Source organism: Lycium ferocissimum, unplaced genomic scaffold (genome assembly GCF_029784015.1).
Source record: "Lycium ferocissimum isolate CSIRO_LF1 unplaced genomic scaffold, AGI_CSIRO_Lferr_CH_V1 ctg2736, whole genome shotgun sequence".
In the NCBI taxonomy this organism is placed as follows: domain Eukaryota; kingdom Viridiplantae; phylum Streptophyta; class Magnoliopsida; order Solanales; family Solanaceae; genus Lycium; species Lycium ferocissimum.
This window is the reverse complement of record NW_026723527.1, coordinates 53,843-69,763: the sequence shown is the minus strand read 5'-3', so window position 1 is coordinate 69,763 and position 15,921 is coordinate 53,843. Positions and strand designations below refer to the sequence as shown.

Sequence of the window (15,921 nt, the reverse complement as noted above, 5' to 3'; positions counted from 1 at the left end):
ATATCAATCTAGTGAAAGCTAGAAGGTTACTTAAAACAATTACTGATGGCTGTATTCCAGTGTGCACTTGTGTGAAGATATTGTGGTGTGTTATATACTAACGGTGGATGAAAAATTTAAGTAATGGTGCCTCTTAGAAAGAAGAAGAATACCATGATCTCGTCGTCAAGGTAAGAAATCATAATAAGTCTCTGGAAGGTCCCGCCTGACATCGTAACAGCACAGAGTGAGAAGCAACATAAATGCCTAAAACAGTAGCAATGTCATAAATTTAGAAAAGTTATTTTCTTCAATCTGCTATCTTTCTTATGTACTTTAGTTTCTTCCTTGTGTTTTAAGACATTAGGATTTGCCCTAGGAACTAAAAACAAGAAGCCTTTAAAAAGTACGAGTAACCAAAATAGACGAAATACAGCAGTTCAAGAAACATCAATGTGCTGAAGTACAAACGAGTTCTTGAAAGCCAGAGGCTGATACAAATGAGAATATAAGCTGAATAAGATCAAAGAACCAAAACAACCTAAAACAAGTCTTTGCTTGGATGAAAGAGCAGGCAGAAAAATAACTTCGAATTGAGAGGCTTCAAATAGCAGCACCTCAACGAGGTTTAAAACAGAATTAGCAGACATTGAAAGTGCTACTAGGTTATCATACTAGAAAAAGGCAAGTCACTAACAGATGTTCATAGGCGTGATCACACTTCATGTAATATAGCACGTCAAACTGGATTAGCCCATTTACCAATATCTGTACATTATAGATTTAGCTGCCCTAGAAAGATGCATTATATGAATGAGCAAGAAGTATGTTTTAGTTGATAACAAAGATCAAATCCTACAGAAATACTGAAATCTCACCAAGAGGAACTTTCAACCCATTGGACACAGCATCTCTAATGGAGACAGGAAGTTGTTGCACAGTATTAACAGCCTGGCCAAAAGCACCTCTTAGTTGTTCGGGTACAGCTTCCTCATTGACCTTTGGAGATTCAAATGCCCCTTCAACGTACTCTTCTTTCATACGAAGAGGGCCCTCAACACTGTACTTGGTGGAGATGATAAATTTATTCTCAATCTGCATTTCACAAGAAGTATTTTCACTTCTTCAGATACGTATGATCAGATATACCCACTAACATTTCACAACGATCTCAACCGACAAACTGAAAGAAGCAACACCTTGAGTAAGACTCCATATCAAGATTATGACTCAACTGACATTGACCGGCCTAGAACTAATTGCCAGCCTGAAAGAATCAGGGGCCAAGCTTAAGTGATTGCGAGGCAACTGAGCATGAGCCTCTAAGTTTCAAACTGAGTTTAAATCAAGAATCAACACATGACCAGCCCAAATTCACTTCTGCTCTATTAAAAATAAGAATATTAAGTACTGTTGACCCTAACTCATTTAGATCTTCAAATCACAGCGAAGGCAAAAAACACTAGGTGATTTCTTCCTATTTTTCTAAGACTTGCTGGTGGGAGGTAGTAGGTACCTGGTGGAATAGTCGAGGTGCAATCAAGCTAGTGTTGCTAGCACCGTCATAATAAAAAATACTTTTCATTTAGAGCTTATTAAGACCTGGTATTTTGTTCATCTTCTCCTCCTTATGTTAATATATGGTAATAATGATGTTGAATTTCTTTACTTTTCTTTTGGCAACGGCTGACTATGCAAGTCTAGAATTTGAGCGTGTAGCTAAAGGAACATTCTAATTTTAAGCCCTTGAGTTTTGAATGAAATATTGCTATTGGAGCTATCCAGATACTTCACTGGCTTTGGAAAATTTTTAGGCTAGCTACACAACATTACTTCGTGAAATTCTTAATTTAGATGAAATCTGAGAACAGTTGACCTAAAATTGAAGAACTCGGCTTCTGTAAACTTTGAGATTGAACGAGCATGTTTGTGGCTTGAGAACATAATACCTAGTGAGCTCAGTTTCAGCAAAGCATGTCACCTTGGCCGCGATGCAGGCAGGTAAAAAGGGAAGAAATTTGGGGTTACCCAGCATGAGCTACTCTAAGCTGCCACTTAGAGGCCCACTGGAAGAGCAGACCGGATGCTGCTGTCTAGAGCTTCGAACAGCTTAAGCTCATAGACCTTAAAAGAATGGTAGTCCCCATAAAGCCAAGCTTTTCTGATATCATTCCCTATCACTTCTATTCCCCTTAGCTTTACTTTCTGTAGCAAAAGGATATTCAAGATACCAAGGAGACATGACTGTAGACAATAAAATTCGCATCGAGAAAATAATATCAAGATAGGAAATTATCGCAACAATCGTATTATTTGATTTCAAATATGAGTGTTACAATCTCTATGATTCCTCTGATTCTTCTTTACACATATAAATTCAAGGGCTTTTGAGCTTGATCTTGAATTTGATTTTGACTTGCACTTGAATTCAAGGGCCTTTGATCTTGATCTTGAATTTGGTAGTCTTGATCTTGAACTTGTATTTGAATTCAAGGGCCTGAAGCTTGATCCTGAATATGGATTTGATTTTGACTTGAATTGATTTGTCACAAACACTTTGATGACCGCCACGAACAATAATTCTCAGACGAACAAGTGAATTTGATCTTGAACGCCTTGGTATTTAATTTGCCTTCGTTGACTTTGATCTTGAGCGCCTTGCTATTTGATTTGCCTTCGTTCTTGATCTTCGAGTAATTGAAACTTGTAGAGGAGTGCTTGAATGCTTGCAGCTTGTAGAAAACTTGTAGCGTTTGATCCACGAGCTCCCTCTAGCTTTTTGTTCTGAATTCTGGTCCCTCCTCTGAATTATGAGACCCCTATTTATAGTTGTAGGATGGAAGAGTTGTGATAAGGACAAACCCTTTCTGACCAATCAGAATGAAGTGACATGGCCACATTTGATTGGCCGGAACATGTCACTTGTACACTAGGCATGCAGCATCATTTGGACACGTGGCATGATCCTATTTGCTCCTTTGTTTGACTTGGCGTGCCACATCATTTGACACATGGCACCAATTTGGGCCTCCCTGGATAAGATGACATTTTGAGCTTAACAAAGTGGGCTCATCATTTGTAGCCCAATTAAAATAGGCTAGCCCAATGCATTTGGACCTTTTTAAAATTAAATCCATATTTGTTGGACTTATTAATTCAATTATATTAGCCACTCATTTATTAAGACCAAAATATCTTGAATTTAATATAATCCAAATCATTTCACGGATTTGAATTTACCAAAATTTACACCCCTACAAATGCCCCCTACTTCAAGGCTTGTCGAAATTGACTTGTCAAATTTAGAGACTAGGCTTGAAGTATAACAAAAGGATAGTTGCCCCATACATAACTTAAAGTGCACCATGGATACATCATGTACTTAAAATAATTGGATTAAAATATGATTCTGGTAAGTGAGCTATCAATAGGTATGAGCTAATGTCCAATTATTTTGTCTATCTTGGAAGATTCACGTTGCTAGGCCTTTAGCAACACCGAAAACTTATGGCTAGCAGTGACCAATTAGATTAGAGAAAGAGGTGGATAAAGTCAAGTATTATTCCGCTTAGACTCATAGTAGGAAAGGAAGTGCAATCCACCTGGGAGATGGAACATCCGCCGCCTCTTAGCATCTATAAATAGCTGCATAATTTTTTCATTCTTATAGCACTGGTTTGTAAACTCTTCAAGAAAACACTTGGAGCCTGACTTGCAAAGTGCAAGGTAATATTTTTTTTTCTCTGCTTTGCATTTTCTTGTTATATTATTTCGTCTTTTTTTTTTATAGATCAAAAGGATCGGTTCTTTAACCACAACGATGGAATGTTCATATCCATGTAATATCCATCATCGATGGAATGCCTTTATAAACGGAATGTCCTTATCGATGGAGTGTCCTTATCGACGGAATGCCCACTTTGACGAGGTACCCTTATTGACAGAATGTCCATATCGACAGCTTGCCTTTACTGGCGGAATGTCCTTATTGACGGAATGCCCTTATCGATGGAATGCCCTTATGATGGAATGTTCATATCGCTGGAACTCTCATATTGACGGAATGCGTTTATCGACGGAGTACCCTTATCAACGGAATAACAAAGGATAAATTCATGGCGCCAAATTTTCATATCGATGGGACATCAAACGACAAATTCACGACGCCAAATTTCTATATCGACGGAACATCAAAGGATAAATCCACGATGCTAAATATCCATATCTTAAGGCATGGAAATTTAGAGATCCTCAGTTTGAAGACTATACTTGGCAATCTTTGAAGGCTTCAACTTGCCACGTGGTGGATTTGAGATTCCAACTTGAAGACTCGACGGATTTGAAGACTTCAACTTGCAAACATGGTGGTTTTGAAACTTCAACTTGAAGACTCGCTGGATTTTAAGACTTCAACTTGCAGAGATGGTGGATTTGAAACTTCAACTTGAAAACTTGTTGTATTTTAAGACTTGACTTGCGCATACATGGTGGATTTGAAACTTGACTTGAAGACTTGCGTATTTTAAGACTTGACTTTAGACACGATGGATTTAAAACTTCAATTTGAAGACTGACAGATTTGAAGACTTCAACTTACAAACATTGTGGATTTAAAACTTCAACTTGAAGCCTAACAGATTTGAAGACTTCAACTTGCAGACATGGTGGATTTAAAACTTCAACTTGAAGCCTGACAGATTTGAAGACTTCAACTTGCAGATGCAGTGGCTTTGGACTTCAACTTGAAGACTTGGTGGATTTGAGGCCTTCAACTTGAAAACCGGTGGATTTGCAGACTTCAACTTGCTTATTTGACCACTTGCTAAGAGAATACAGTAATCCCGTTGGAGAAACCCATTTGCCATGGAGATTTGCCCCCATCGAACCGTCAGTGTTTAGTGAAGGTCCCAATTTCAACAAAAAGATGCTTGTATATATGATTTGTATGTGTCTGGTCGCAGATTTCATTCCATCATAACAACACTTGGAGTGACGTATATTTTTAAACTTATGAGACTGAACTTAGAATAAAACTCTAAGCGCCTACGTACCTCGGTGAAGACCGCCTCTTACGAGATTTTCAACCTAGCGGATTTTTTTTTTTTGGGCCGTGCACAGTTTATACCCTTGCGGGCTAGGAGTAACATGAAGTTTATACTCGTACGTCAAGGAGCGTTTTAACTTGAAGATTTAACTCGACTTGAAGAGCTTTGCAATTTGAAGATTTAGCTCAAATTTAAGGAGCTTCGCAATTTCAAGATTAGCTCGAATTTGATGAGCTTCGTGATTTGAAATTTGGCTCCTAATTTGATGAGATTCGTGACTTGAAGATTTAACTTGAATTGAGGAGCTTCGCGATTTCAAGATTTGCCTCGAAATTTGAAGAGCTTCGTGACATGCAGTTTCAGCTCGTGCATCAAGGAGCATCGTACCTTGCAGTTTAGGCTCGTGCGATGAGGAGCATTGCAACTTGCAGTTTAGGCTCGTGCGATGAGGAGCATTTTAACTTGCAGTTTAGGCTCGTGCGATGAGGAGCATGGTAACATACAAAGACTCTTCAGTTTCATCTTCACATTCATACTTGCCCCCATTATGGAGTTGTTCTATATCTTCATCTTTGCGAGGTTCAAAGACTGGCAACCATTGATCTCCACTTGTAGCCATGCTTAATTCCATATCATGTGCGCAGGTTGCCAACTCTTCAAATGTATTGGGCTTTATTCCTTGCAAGATGTAGCGAAGACCCCAATTCATGCCTTGAATGCACATTTCAATGCTAGAAGTTTCACTAAGGCGATCTTTGAAGTTGAGGCTCAAGCTCCTCCAGCGATTGATGAAGTCAATAACTGGCTCACCTTCGTGTTGGCAGGCTCTTGTAAGTTCAATCATACTAACGATACGTCTTGTGCTATAAAAACGATTGAGGAATTCTTGCTCCAGCTGCTCCTAACTATCTATAAAACTAGGTTCAAGATCAGTGTACCAATCAAAAGCATTTTCTTTGAGAGATCGAACGAACTGCTTGACGAGATAATCATCATAAGTCCCAGCATTATTGCAAGTCTCGACAAAGTGCACTATATGTTGTTTGGGATTTCCTTTACCATCAAATTGTTGCAACTTAGGAGGTTAATAGCCATCATGCATTCAAGTTATCAATCCTTCGTGTATAGGGCTTTACATATGTGAGAGGTGATTTGGATGAGGACTCAAATTTATCTTTGATGCCCCCCATGATGAAGTTCTTCAATTGGTCAACAAGAATCAAACCTTCAGCGGAAACTTGGATCTCTTTGATCTTTGTTGTTTGCTTTACGGAAGACTCTCCTTTCTCTTGAATTTCAAGAAGCTTTATAGGTGTTTGACTCGATTCTCTCTCAGCCATACTTTCCATCTTATTTGTCAGCTTGGAAAGCTTATCATCCTGTTCTTGCACGTGCTTTGTGAAGATTTTTAGCAAGAAGAAAGGGCTTCTTGTATTTCTGAATGAATATACAATCCACAAGAATGGGTACTTATACATGAGCTCTAAGACTAAATAAGGAAAGACAATATTACACAATCAATTCCTAATCATTTACATCAATACAATATATGCCTAAAATTAAGCTATCAATCTTAATCATCAATATCAAATCAACATCTCAATCTTAATCATTAATACCAAATCAACACTCCTCAAGTTGGTGCAAAGATGTCGCACATGCCCAACTTGCAAACCGATGTATGAAAAGTCCGTTTGTTAAGGCCTTTAGTAAACACATCGGCTAGTTGTTTTTCGATGACACGTGGAATAAACTCAAGACACCACCCGTGACTTTTTCTTTGATGAAGTGTCGATCAATTTCAACGTGCTTTGTTCGGTCATCGGACCGGATTTCGAGCTATCGATTGCGGCCTTGTTGTCACAATACAAGGAAAGTTTCCTTTTTTCAAACAATCTCAATTCTTCTAGTAACTTTTGTAACCATAAAAGTTCGCAAACACCCGGGCCATAGCTCTATATTCGCCTCCGCACTTGATCTAGCAACTACACTTTGCTTCTTGCTTCTCCAAGTGACCAAGTTTCCTCCTACGAGTGTACGATAACCGGATGTAGACATAGCCGTCGTCTAAAGATCCGGCCAATCGCATCGGTAAAGGCTTCTATTTGGAGGTGACCATGTCCGGAGTAAAGTAGACCTTTTCTGGAGAGACGACCTTCAAATACCGCAAAATGTGAAAGAACGACTTGCATATGAGGATCTCGAGGATCATGCATAAAGCGACTCACTAGGCCGACCGAATAGGCTATGTACGGTCTAGTGTGAGAGAGATAAATGAGTCTTCCAACCGACCTCCGATATCTCTCTTTATCAACGACTTTCCAACTCCGCTTTGTAGTTTGTGATTGCTTTCAATGGGTGATCTTTGGTTTGCAACTTTGTCCTTTGTTTCTTTCAAGAGATCCGAATATACTTTCTTTGAGAAATAAAGATTCCTCTTTTTGATCTAGCAACTTCAATTCCCAAGAAGTCCGCAATTTTCCTAGATCCTTGTGCCAACAACTTCTTGATCGGGTCATCTCCTCTTTGTCATCTCCGTCATTACTATGTCATCAACATAAACTATGAGAAGAGTGAGTTTACCCTTTAAATGTCTTATAAAGAGGGTGTGATCCGCATTGCTTTGTTGGTAACCAAAGGAGATCATTGCTTTATAGAATCTGTCAAACCAAGCTCTAGGAGATTGCTTCAATCCGTACAAGGCTTTCTTCAGTCTGCATACCTTTCCTTGACTTTGTTCAGTACCAAAACCAGGAGGAATCTCCATGTACACCTCTTCTTCTAAGTCTCCATGAAGAAATGCATTCTTCACATCAACTTTTGCAAGTCCCGATCAAGATTAGTTGCACAAGATAGAAGAATTCTAATAGTATTCATTTTTGCAACAGGAGCAAATGTCTCTTGATAATCCACTCCATAAGTCTGAGTGAATCCTTTAGCCACCAATCTTGCTTTGAACCTTTCAATAGAACCATCAGCTTTATGTTTTACAGTGAAGACCCATTTGCAACCAACCAACTTCTTGTCTGGTAGTGATGCGACAAGTTCCCAAGTCTCATTCTTTGACAAGGCCTTCATTTCTTCCATCATAGCTTGCTTCCACTTAGAAACGCAAAAGCTTCCCTCGATTACGGGGAATAGACACGAAGAAATAGACAAGGCAAAGGCTCTATAGGAGGGCGATAAAGAATTATAGGAAACAAAGTTAGATAAAGGGTGTTTAGTGCAAGATCGACTCCTTTCCGTGAGCAATAGGCAAATCTAACTCATTAGGAAGTATAGATAACTCACCGAGAAGAAGAAGGTTCGGCTTCGGCAGGTTGCATGATGGCTTCTTCTGCTCTATTTCTCCTTGAGTAAGTTATCAAATCAGGCCTATCCAAACGCCCAACAGTCTCCCCCTGAATTCTTTCTCCAATTTCACTTTCCCTTGTGGCAGTAGTTTCAACAGTCTCCCCCTGAATTCTTTCTCCAATTTCACTTTCCCTTGTGGCAGTAGTTTTAACAATAGAACTAGGAAAAACCATCTCTTCTTCCTTATAATTCTCCCCCTGAAGAGGTGATGGTGTAATACTGAAATAGGGCTCAGATTCCCGAAAGGTAACATCCATACTGACAAAGAATCTCCTAGAAGGAGGGTGATAACATTTGTACCCTTTCTGTGTTGGAGAATACCCAATAAAGACACATTTAAGAGCTCTAGGTTCAAGTTTCCCAGAGTGCCTAGCGTGAACAAAGCAAACACACCCAAATATCTTTGGAGGAACAAAAGTATAGTCATTTTTACCCTTTAAAGCTTCTAAAGGACTCGAAAATTAAGAGTTTTAAGTGGCATTCTATTGATGAGGTAGGCGGCTACTAGAATGGCATCCCCAATAAGGCACAGATTCATGGTAAACAAAGGGATCTTGCTACTTCTAACAAATGCCTATTTTTCTTTCGGCAACCCATTTTGTGCACTAGTATAAGGACAACTAGTTTGATGGATTATCCCAAAAGTCTCCAAGTAAGCTCCAAAAGTTTTATCCATGTATTACGTGCCATTGTCGATTCGAAATATCTTTATCTTAGCCTCAAAGCGAGTACAAATCATCTTATGAAATGACTTAAAACAGGAGAAAACTTCACTTTTGGCTTTTAACGGATATACCCATGTCATTCTAGTGCAACAATCGATAAAAGTAACAAACCATCGACTACCGGACAAAGAAAGTGTTTGAGTAGGACCCGGACATCGAATGAATAGTCGAAAAGGGAATTGTGCTTTTATTGTCACTCGGAAGGATAAGAGTTTTTAGTGTGCTTGGCATATTCACATGCATCACAAGACAAAGATTCAAACTCAGTTCTAGAAAATAAACCAGGATATAACTTTTTTAAAGCAAAAAAAGATGGGTGTCCCAACCGTCATCTTGTTGTATTATTTCTCGGTTGACATCCTTATTTCCTACAAAAAAGGCCGACCGAGTCTCGAGTTCCATCGATCAAATATAAGCCATCATGCAATCTACCACCTGCCAATCTTCTTCCCCTGTATGAAGGTGTCTTCAAAAACACAATAATCAGGAAAGAATCTGACACTACAGTTTAGTTCTTTGGTGATAGCGCTAACAGATAATAGGTTAATAGGAAAATCAGGCACATGAAGAATGGATGATAAGGTAATATCAGGAGTACAAAAGATTGAACCTGTTCCAGAGACAGGGGTTAGGGAGCCATTGGCTATTCTGACATAATCCCCTTTGGGACTAGGAGAGTAATTTTGAAGGCCTTTAGAAGAGCCTGTCATGTGTCTATTCGCACCAGAATCAATAATCCAACAATTAAGCTGAGCATTAAAAGCAATACCTGACTGCACATAATTGGGGCTAGCAACACTAGAAGAGTCAAGTTTGTTCAGAAGACGGCGAAGATGTTGAACTTCATCTTGAGACAAAGTCTTTCCAGAAGTAGTGTCACCCATATTATCTGGATGGGAAAGGTTAGAATAGGCCTACGACCCGAGAACTGGAAAAAAAAATTCCAGAAAAAAATCGCTGGAAAGTTGGTACGTTACGCCGGAATCCTAATTCCGGTGATCGGAAAAAATCAAAACTGATAGGGATAGGCTCAGAATGTTCTAGCGACCCCAACAGAGAAAAATAATCCAGAAACGAACTGAACGAGAGGAGTTTTTTGTGCGGACAGCCACCAAGAGAGAGAAAAACTCGACCTCTTTGATAAAACACGGAACCCTAGTGCTGCGAGGGAGAAAACTCACCTTAAAAAGGCAGCAATGGCTCTGATACCATGAAGATTTTTAGCAAGAAGAAAGGGCTTCTTGTAATTCTGAATGAATATACAATCCACAAGAATGGGTACTTATACATGAGTTCTAAGACTAAATAAGGAAAGACAATATTACACAATCAATTCCTAATCATTTACATCAATACAATATATTCCTAAAATTAAGCTATCAATCTTAATCATCAATATCAAATCAACATCTCAATCTTAATCACTAATACCAAATCAACACTTTGTCAAGCCTTCAACTGCCTTAGTCAAACTTGCAAGTTGTTCTTCTATAGTGGATGCGTCAATCATCATTGCCTGCACGACCATCATGGAGGATGAAGAGTGATATTGATCACTACTCGAATAGAGCTTGAACTGGGGAGTGACTTGATAGGAAGTTGGAGCATATCCATCGTTTAGGGCGTCATCATCTTCTTGCAGGAAGGGGTTGTTCGACTTGCAATGGCGTTCTTGCAGTAGATTAAGTTGAGCCAAAGTTCTTTCAAGCACCTCAGCAATAGTATTCCCTTCTTCTAGCATGCATGATGAGGATATCATTCCTTTTGGAGAAGATGAACCAGAAACATGAGTTCGCTTGGACGGTACATGAAGCACTTGTTGTCCTCGCATTCCGGTTTTACTCCTTTTGATTTGTCCAATGATCTCCATGGCAACTTCCAATCCACTTTTAGGTTGACCAGTCGCAATAGCATCAGATTTGGGGTTGGTCTTCATTTGAGTCATTTTGATGTTCTTCAACTTCTAATGGAAGAGATGGGAGGTAGAGATTGTCCCACTGGGCGTGCCAGAATTTGTAGACAATAAAATTCGCGTCGAGAAAATAATAATCAAGACAGGAAAATATCGCAACAATCGTATTATTTGATTTCAAATATGAGTGTTACAATCTCTATGATTCCTCTGATTCTTCTTTATAAATATAAATTCAAGGGCTTTTGAGCTTGATCTTAAATTTGATTTTGACTTGTACTTGAATTCAAAGGCTTTTGAGCTTGATCTTGAATTTGGTACAGTGTTTAGGATTGCGAAAAGCGAGGCGTGGCGACAAGGGCTCGCCTCACGCCTCATGGCGTGGCTTGGCGAACGTCTTTTGGAGGCTAGGCGAGAATTAACCCAAAAAAAATTAAAATATTAAATATGCATATATAGATACCCAAAAACTCAAATACTCAACAAAATACTAGCAAATATTTCAATTGAAAAACTAAAAGTAGATATAAGATAGTTGATAATAAAGTCTAAAAGTCTCCAACTAGGCAACTAGATAGTTAATAAGTCATAAGGTCCCGGTCACTGTTAGCATTAACCAAATTATAACGAAGAAACATCTATTCTTCTTCAAGATCTCCAAATTCTTCAACCACAAGAGTGTTAGCATTATAGTGGCTGTCATCTTCTTCTTCCTCAGAGTCTTCATCAACTAGGGATCGACTTGAAGAAGCCACCCTTTTATCCTTGTTCATTGAACAACTCGCCCTAAGACCATAGATACTCTCCTCACATCCACTTGCCGAAGCAACAATAGCCCAAGTGAAACCACCATCTTCTAACTTTCCTCTGCAAGGTCTTCGGGTGCTCCAGTTACCCATTCATTTACATCCTCAATATTCTCCAACCTAATTGGATCAATGGTGTCGCGAGCTTTATAACGACGCTTCAATGTTCTATGTCCTAAATGTACACTAGATCATTGAGACATTTTAGCTCAAGTCTATTCCTCTTCTTGGAGTGAATCTGTGCATAAGTTGTAGAGAGTAATTAAAGAATACTAATAAAATAAGGATAATGTAATATAAAATAGAACAAATCTTGTCCTCACATGTTCATAGTCGCTCCAATTTCTTTCACATCCGGATGCGCTACAAGTTAAGCTTAGTACTTTGACAGCAAACTTTTGCAAGACTGGAACATGGTTACCATATTGCAACCACCTTTCGACTATAGAAAAAATATTTCAAAAGGCATTAAGTATAAACTATAAAGAAATCAAATAAGTTATAAAGACAACTAAAACAACTAATCTACCTGGTGACAAACAGTCTCTAGCTCAAATGGCAGATTCCTTACCAAAGGTCCCATCTGCTTGTTTGTACTTACCAAGCTCAATCGACATTCTATCTCTTAATCTAGGATCAGGGACCAACTTCTCAAGACATGAAATGTAGTCGTCCCACACTTCTCCATCTAAAGTTTCAGCAGCTGCATTCTTATAATATAACTCCGGGTTCGAATATGTCCCGCCGCATGCAAAGGTCGATGAAGTTGATCTGACCATCTTTTATCAATGATCTTAAAAACTTTGTCATACTTCCTCTCATCACCCCCAAATGCCTTTGCAATAGATTCTTTGCAAAGATCCATAGCTTCATAAAGATAGCCCATTGGTGGTTTTTTCTCCCCATCCACCAAACGAAGTACGATAATCAAAGAACTACCAACTTTAAGTGCCTTACAAACATCATTCCAAAATGATAGAGAAATAAGATTCCTCGCAACCCCTTTCCCCGCAATTTCCTTTGCATGTTTGCTCTGTTTCCATTCATTTGAAGTGACTAAGTTTCTTAAGTTTTTCTTTTGCATGTAAAAATATGCAAAGTCAAGAAAGCTGTTGCAAATCTACTCTTGCCCGGTCTCACCAAATTTCTTTCATTTGTAAACTTCCTCATCAAGTTTAATAGCAATGGCCTTTGACTGATGTAAGCATAGATTTTAGTGGCCTTGCTAAAAACTATAAAAGAAATACCAAATAGTTATTAAGTATATTGTAAAGAAAGATGCTATATTAAACACGAGTACACAAGTCACAACTATATTAAATTAAAGTTACCTGAAGCATATGGATTGATCTTGAAAATGTCACCAAATATCAAATTGATACAATGGGCAGCACATGGAGTCCAATAAATATGTGGGAATGTGCCCTGCATCATGTGACTTGCTTTTTCATTCTCACTAGCATTATCGGTAACCACTTGTATAACATTATCCTTTCCAATTGACTCAATAGTCCTCTCAAACAAGTTATACATTTTAGTCGAATCCGTAGAAGAGTGGCTAGCATCATATGATCCAAGAAACAAACTACCTTTTGGAGAGTTTACCAAAACATTGATGACCATTTTTCCATTCCGTGCGGTCCACTTATCCATCATAATAGAACATCCAAACTTGCTCCATTGCACTTTATGTTCCTCAACAATGTCGTCCACCTTCTCCACCTCTTTTTTTAGATAAGTAACTCTAACTTTGTGATAGGTTGGAGGCTTCATATTAGAGCCATATTCTCCTATATAGTCAATGACTTTTTTAAAACTTTTGGCATTGACACAATTAAAAGGGAGCCCTGCATCGTAGACCCATCTTGCAAAAGCACCTACAGCACTATCCCTTAAAAGCTTCTAGGTTCTTTCTGTACTCGAATTGTCACCTGCCCCTTCCTTTGGCTTCTGTGGATAATAAATATTCATAGGACCTTTCCTTTTTTGAGTTTTGGAGGGAGGAGGCCTCATTTCACCAACTTCATCCATATCATCGTCACTATCATCCGTATGATCAGCCACACATGTATCGAACTGCATTTGAGTTTTTACCGCATTCTTTTGTTCCATATAAGCTCTTATTTCCGCCTTAACCGATTCCGGACATCTTTTACAAACTTTAGAATTTGTTCCAATACCAAGTAAATGTTGTTTGTGCCGGGTTATTCCACCCTTGCTACTATTGTCACAAAAATTACATATAACTTCATGCTTTTTTTTTTTTTTTTTTTTTTTAAACAAACTTTGCTCTAACAGGCCAGGCCTGTTAGAACCTTTTATTCATAATTGCATAATGTAAAATATAGTCTATTACAGCATGTCTAAAATATGAACTAGCTAATATCAAAAAACTAAGAAACTGTCCTCCAGTTCTATCCTGTATGCCTAAGCTAGTATGCCCTTTGTGATCTTGATGTATCAGCCTTGATGCTAGTTCAAATCTGTGCACACACCATATGATTATCCATACATGTAGTATCATTGTTGATTGTCAAGCTGCTGAATCCTCCTTGTTCTGATCCTCAGTTGAGGAAGTTGTGATTTGTCCATGTTGAGAATTCTTCTTCCTTCTGCTGGCATGAGTAGAAAATCATGTACTTTGATCCCTGCATGATCCAAAGCTTGATTTGCTAGAAAGTCTGCCAGCTTGTTGCCTTCCCTGAAAATATGATTAATCTGCACCTGTACTGTTCTCATGTCCTGTTTGATCTCTTCAATCTGATTTCTCAGTTCCCATGGAGTGATCCATGTATCTTGTAAGATGTTTTGAAGGACAAGTGAATCAGTCTCCAGCTGAACTTGTTGAATGTTGTGTTCTTTGCAGAACTTCAGTGCCTGTTTTATGGCTTCAGCTTCAGCTTCCATGTTTGTTGCTATTCCCATTTGTTGTGCTTCTGCATACACCAAATCTCCATAGCTATCTCTGATGCAGAATCCATATGAACTGATCCCAGGATTGCCTCTGCATGCCCCATCTGTATTACATTTTAATCTCCCTGAAGGTGGCATTCTCCACAGCACCTTAGCATAATAAACTCTTGGTTTATATCTACTAAGGTGCTGATGCATATTTTCCCACTCACTAGATAAATTCTGCAACCATGGAAATCTCTTTCTTGCCAGTTGGTGTATGATGTGTTGTACTTGTTGTTTCAGTCTGTAGAGAGTAACTGATCCTCCATGCTTAATGGAATTTCTTCTCTTCCATAATGACCACATGATCACTGCTGGCATTGCTCTATAAATAGGTTGCAATTTTGGTTTTGGCTCAGCAGTCCACCATGCCATGATCATTTGATGTAGACCAACTCCATCAGTGGGAATACCTGCACAAGAAGCAAAAAACTTCCATAACTTGACAGCTATGGAAGATGTTAGAAATAAGTGAGCTACAGTTTCCTCCTTATGATCCTCACAGCACCAGCATCTTGATGGTATATTGATCATCATCCTTTTCAATATATCATCTGTAGAGATTCTTCCTTTCCACACCCTCCACATGAAAAAACTTATCTTTATTGGCAACCCTTTCTCCCACATGAGCCTTTGTTTGCTCTCTTTATGCCTGAGAAATTCCCATGCAGATTTAACTGAGAATTTGCCATTTGTTTCCAACATCCAACATGGTTCATCATCTTCTTCACCATCTGGAACTTTGATATTATCCTTGATATGCTGAGCCAATTCCTGATCTAGAGTATCTGTTAACAGTTCCATGTTCCATTGACCATTTTCCACAAACTGTCTAACCTCTATCTCTTCTTCTCTAGCAGCATCAGGAATGATATAATATAGTGCCCCAAGCCTTGTCCAATTCTCATACCAGAAACTTGAAGTTCCATTTCTCAAATACCAAAATATTTGTGGCTCAACTGCATCTCTTATGTTCACCATCTTCCTCCAAGTGTGTGATCCTCCTCTATCTACTGCCATAGTAGGGTGCCATTTCTTGCAGTATTTGTTAATCATGTAGCTACTCCATAAGCTTCTTCCACATCTGAAATTCCACCACAACTTAGCAAATAGTGCATTGGAGATATCAGTTAGTGATCTAAGAC

The 15,921-nt window shown here is 38.7% G+C and overlaps 2 protein-coding genes across 4 annotated transcripts in view; both read right to left on the bottom strand.

Annotated features, from left to right (window-relative positions):
• The window catches only part of LOC132043701 (probable plastid-lipid-associated protein 13, chloroplastic), a 36,819-nt gene that overhangs the window by 579 nt on the left and 20,319 nt on the right, over positions 1-15,921 (bottom strand). The window contains exons 5-6 of one of the 2 annotated variants that reach the window (XM_059434166.1): positions 858-1,074; positions 153-246 (exon numbers count right to left, since the gene is read on the bottom strand). In XM_059434166.1, the coding sequence (XP_059290149.1) occupies positions 179-246; positions 858-1,074 (285 nt within the window). In that variant the 3' untranslated portion in view covers positions 153-178. The remainder of the gene's footprint in view (positions 1-152; positions 247-857; positions 1,075-15,921) is intronic. The other variant, XM_059434165.1, reaches the window with a different exon arrangement.
• LOC132043702 (uncharacterized) lies at positions 10,551-14,070 on the bottom strand. Of its 2 annotated transcripts, XR_009411912.1 has the most exons (3): positions 13,153-14,070; positions 12,351-13,053; positions 10,551-12,263 (listed from the first exon to the last, which is right to left on the bottom strand). XR_009411912.1 is itself a non-coding variant. In XM_059434167.1 (2 exons), the coding sequence occupies exons 1-2, from the start codon at positions 13,592-13,594 to the stop codon at positions 12,887-12,889; spliced, it is 609 nt and encodes a 202-aa protein (XP_059290150.1). In that variant the 5' UTR covers positions 13,595-14,070; the 3' UTR covers positions 10,551-12,886. The 2 variants fall into 2 exon arrangements, 1 of the variants encoding a protein (XP_059290150.1); XM_059434167.1 differs by having other exon boundaries at positions 10,551-13,053.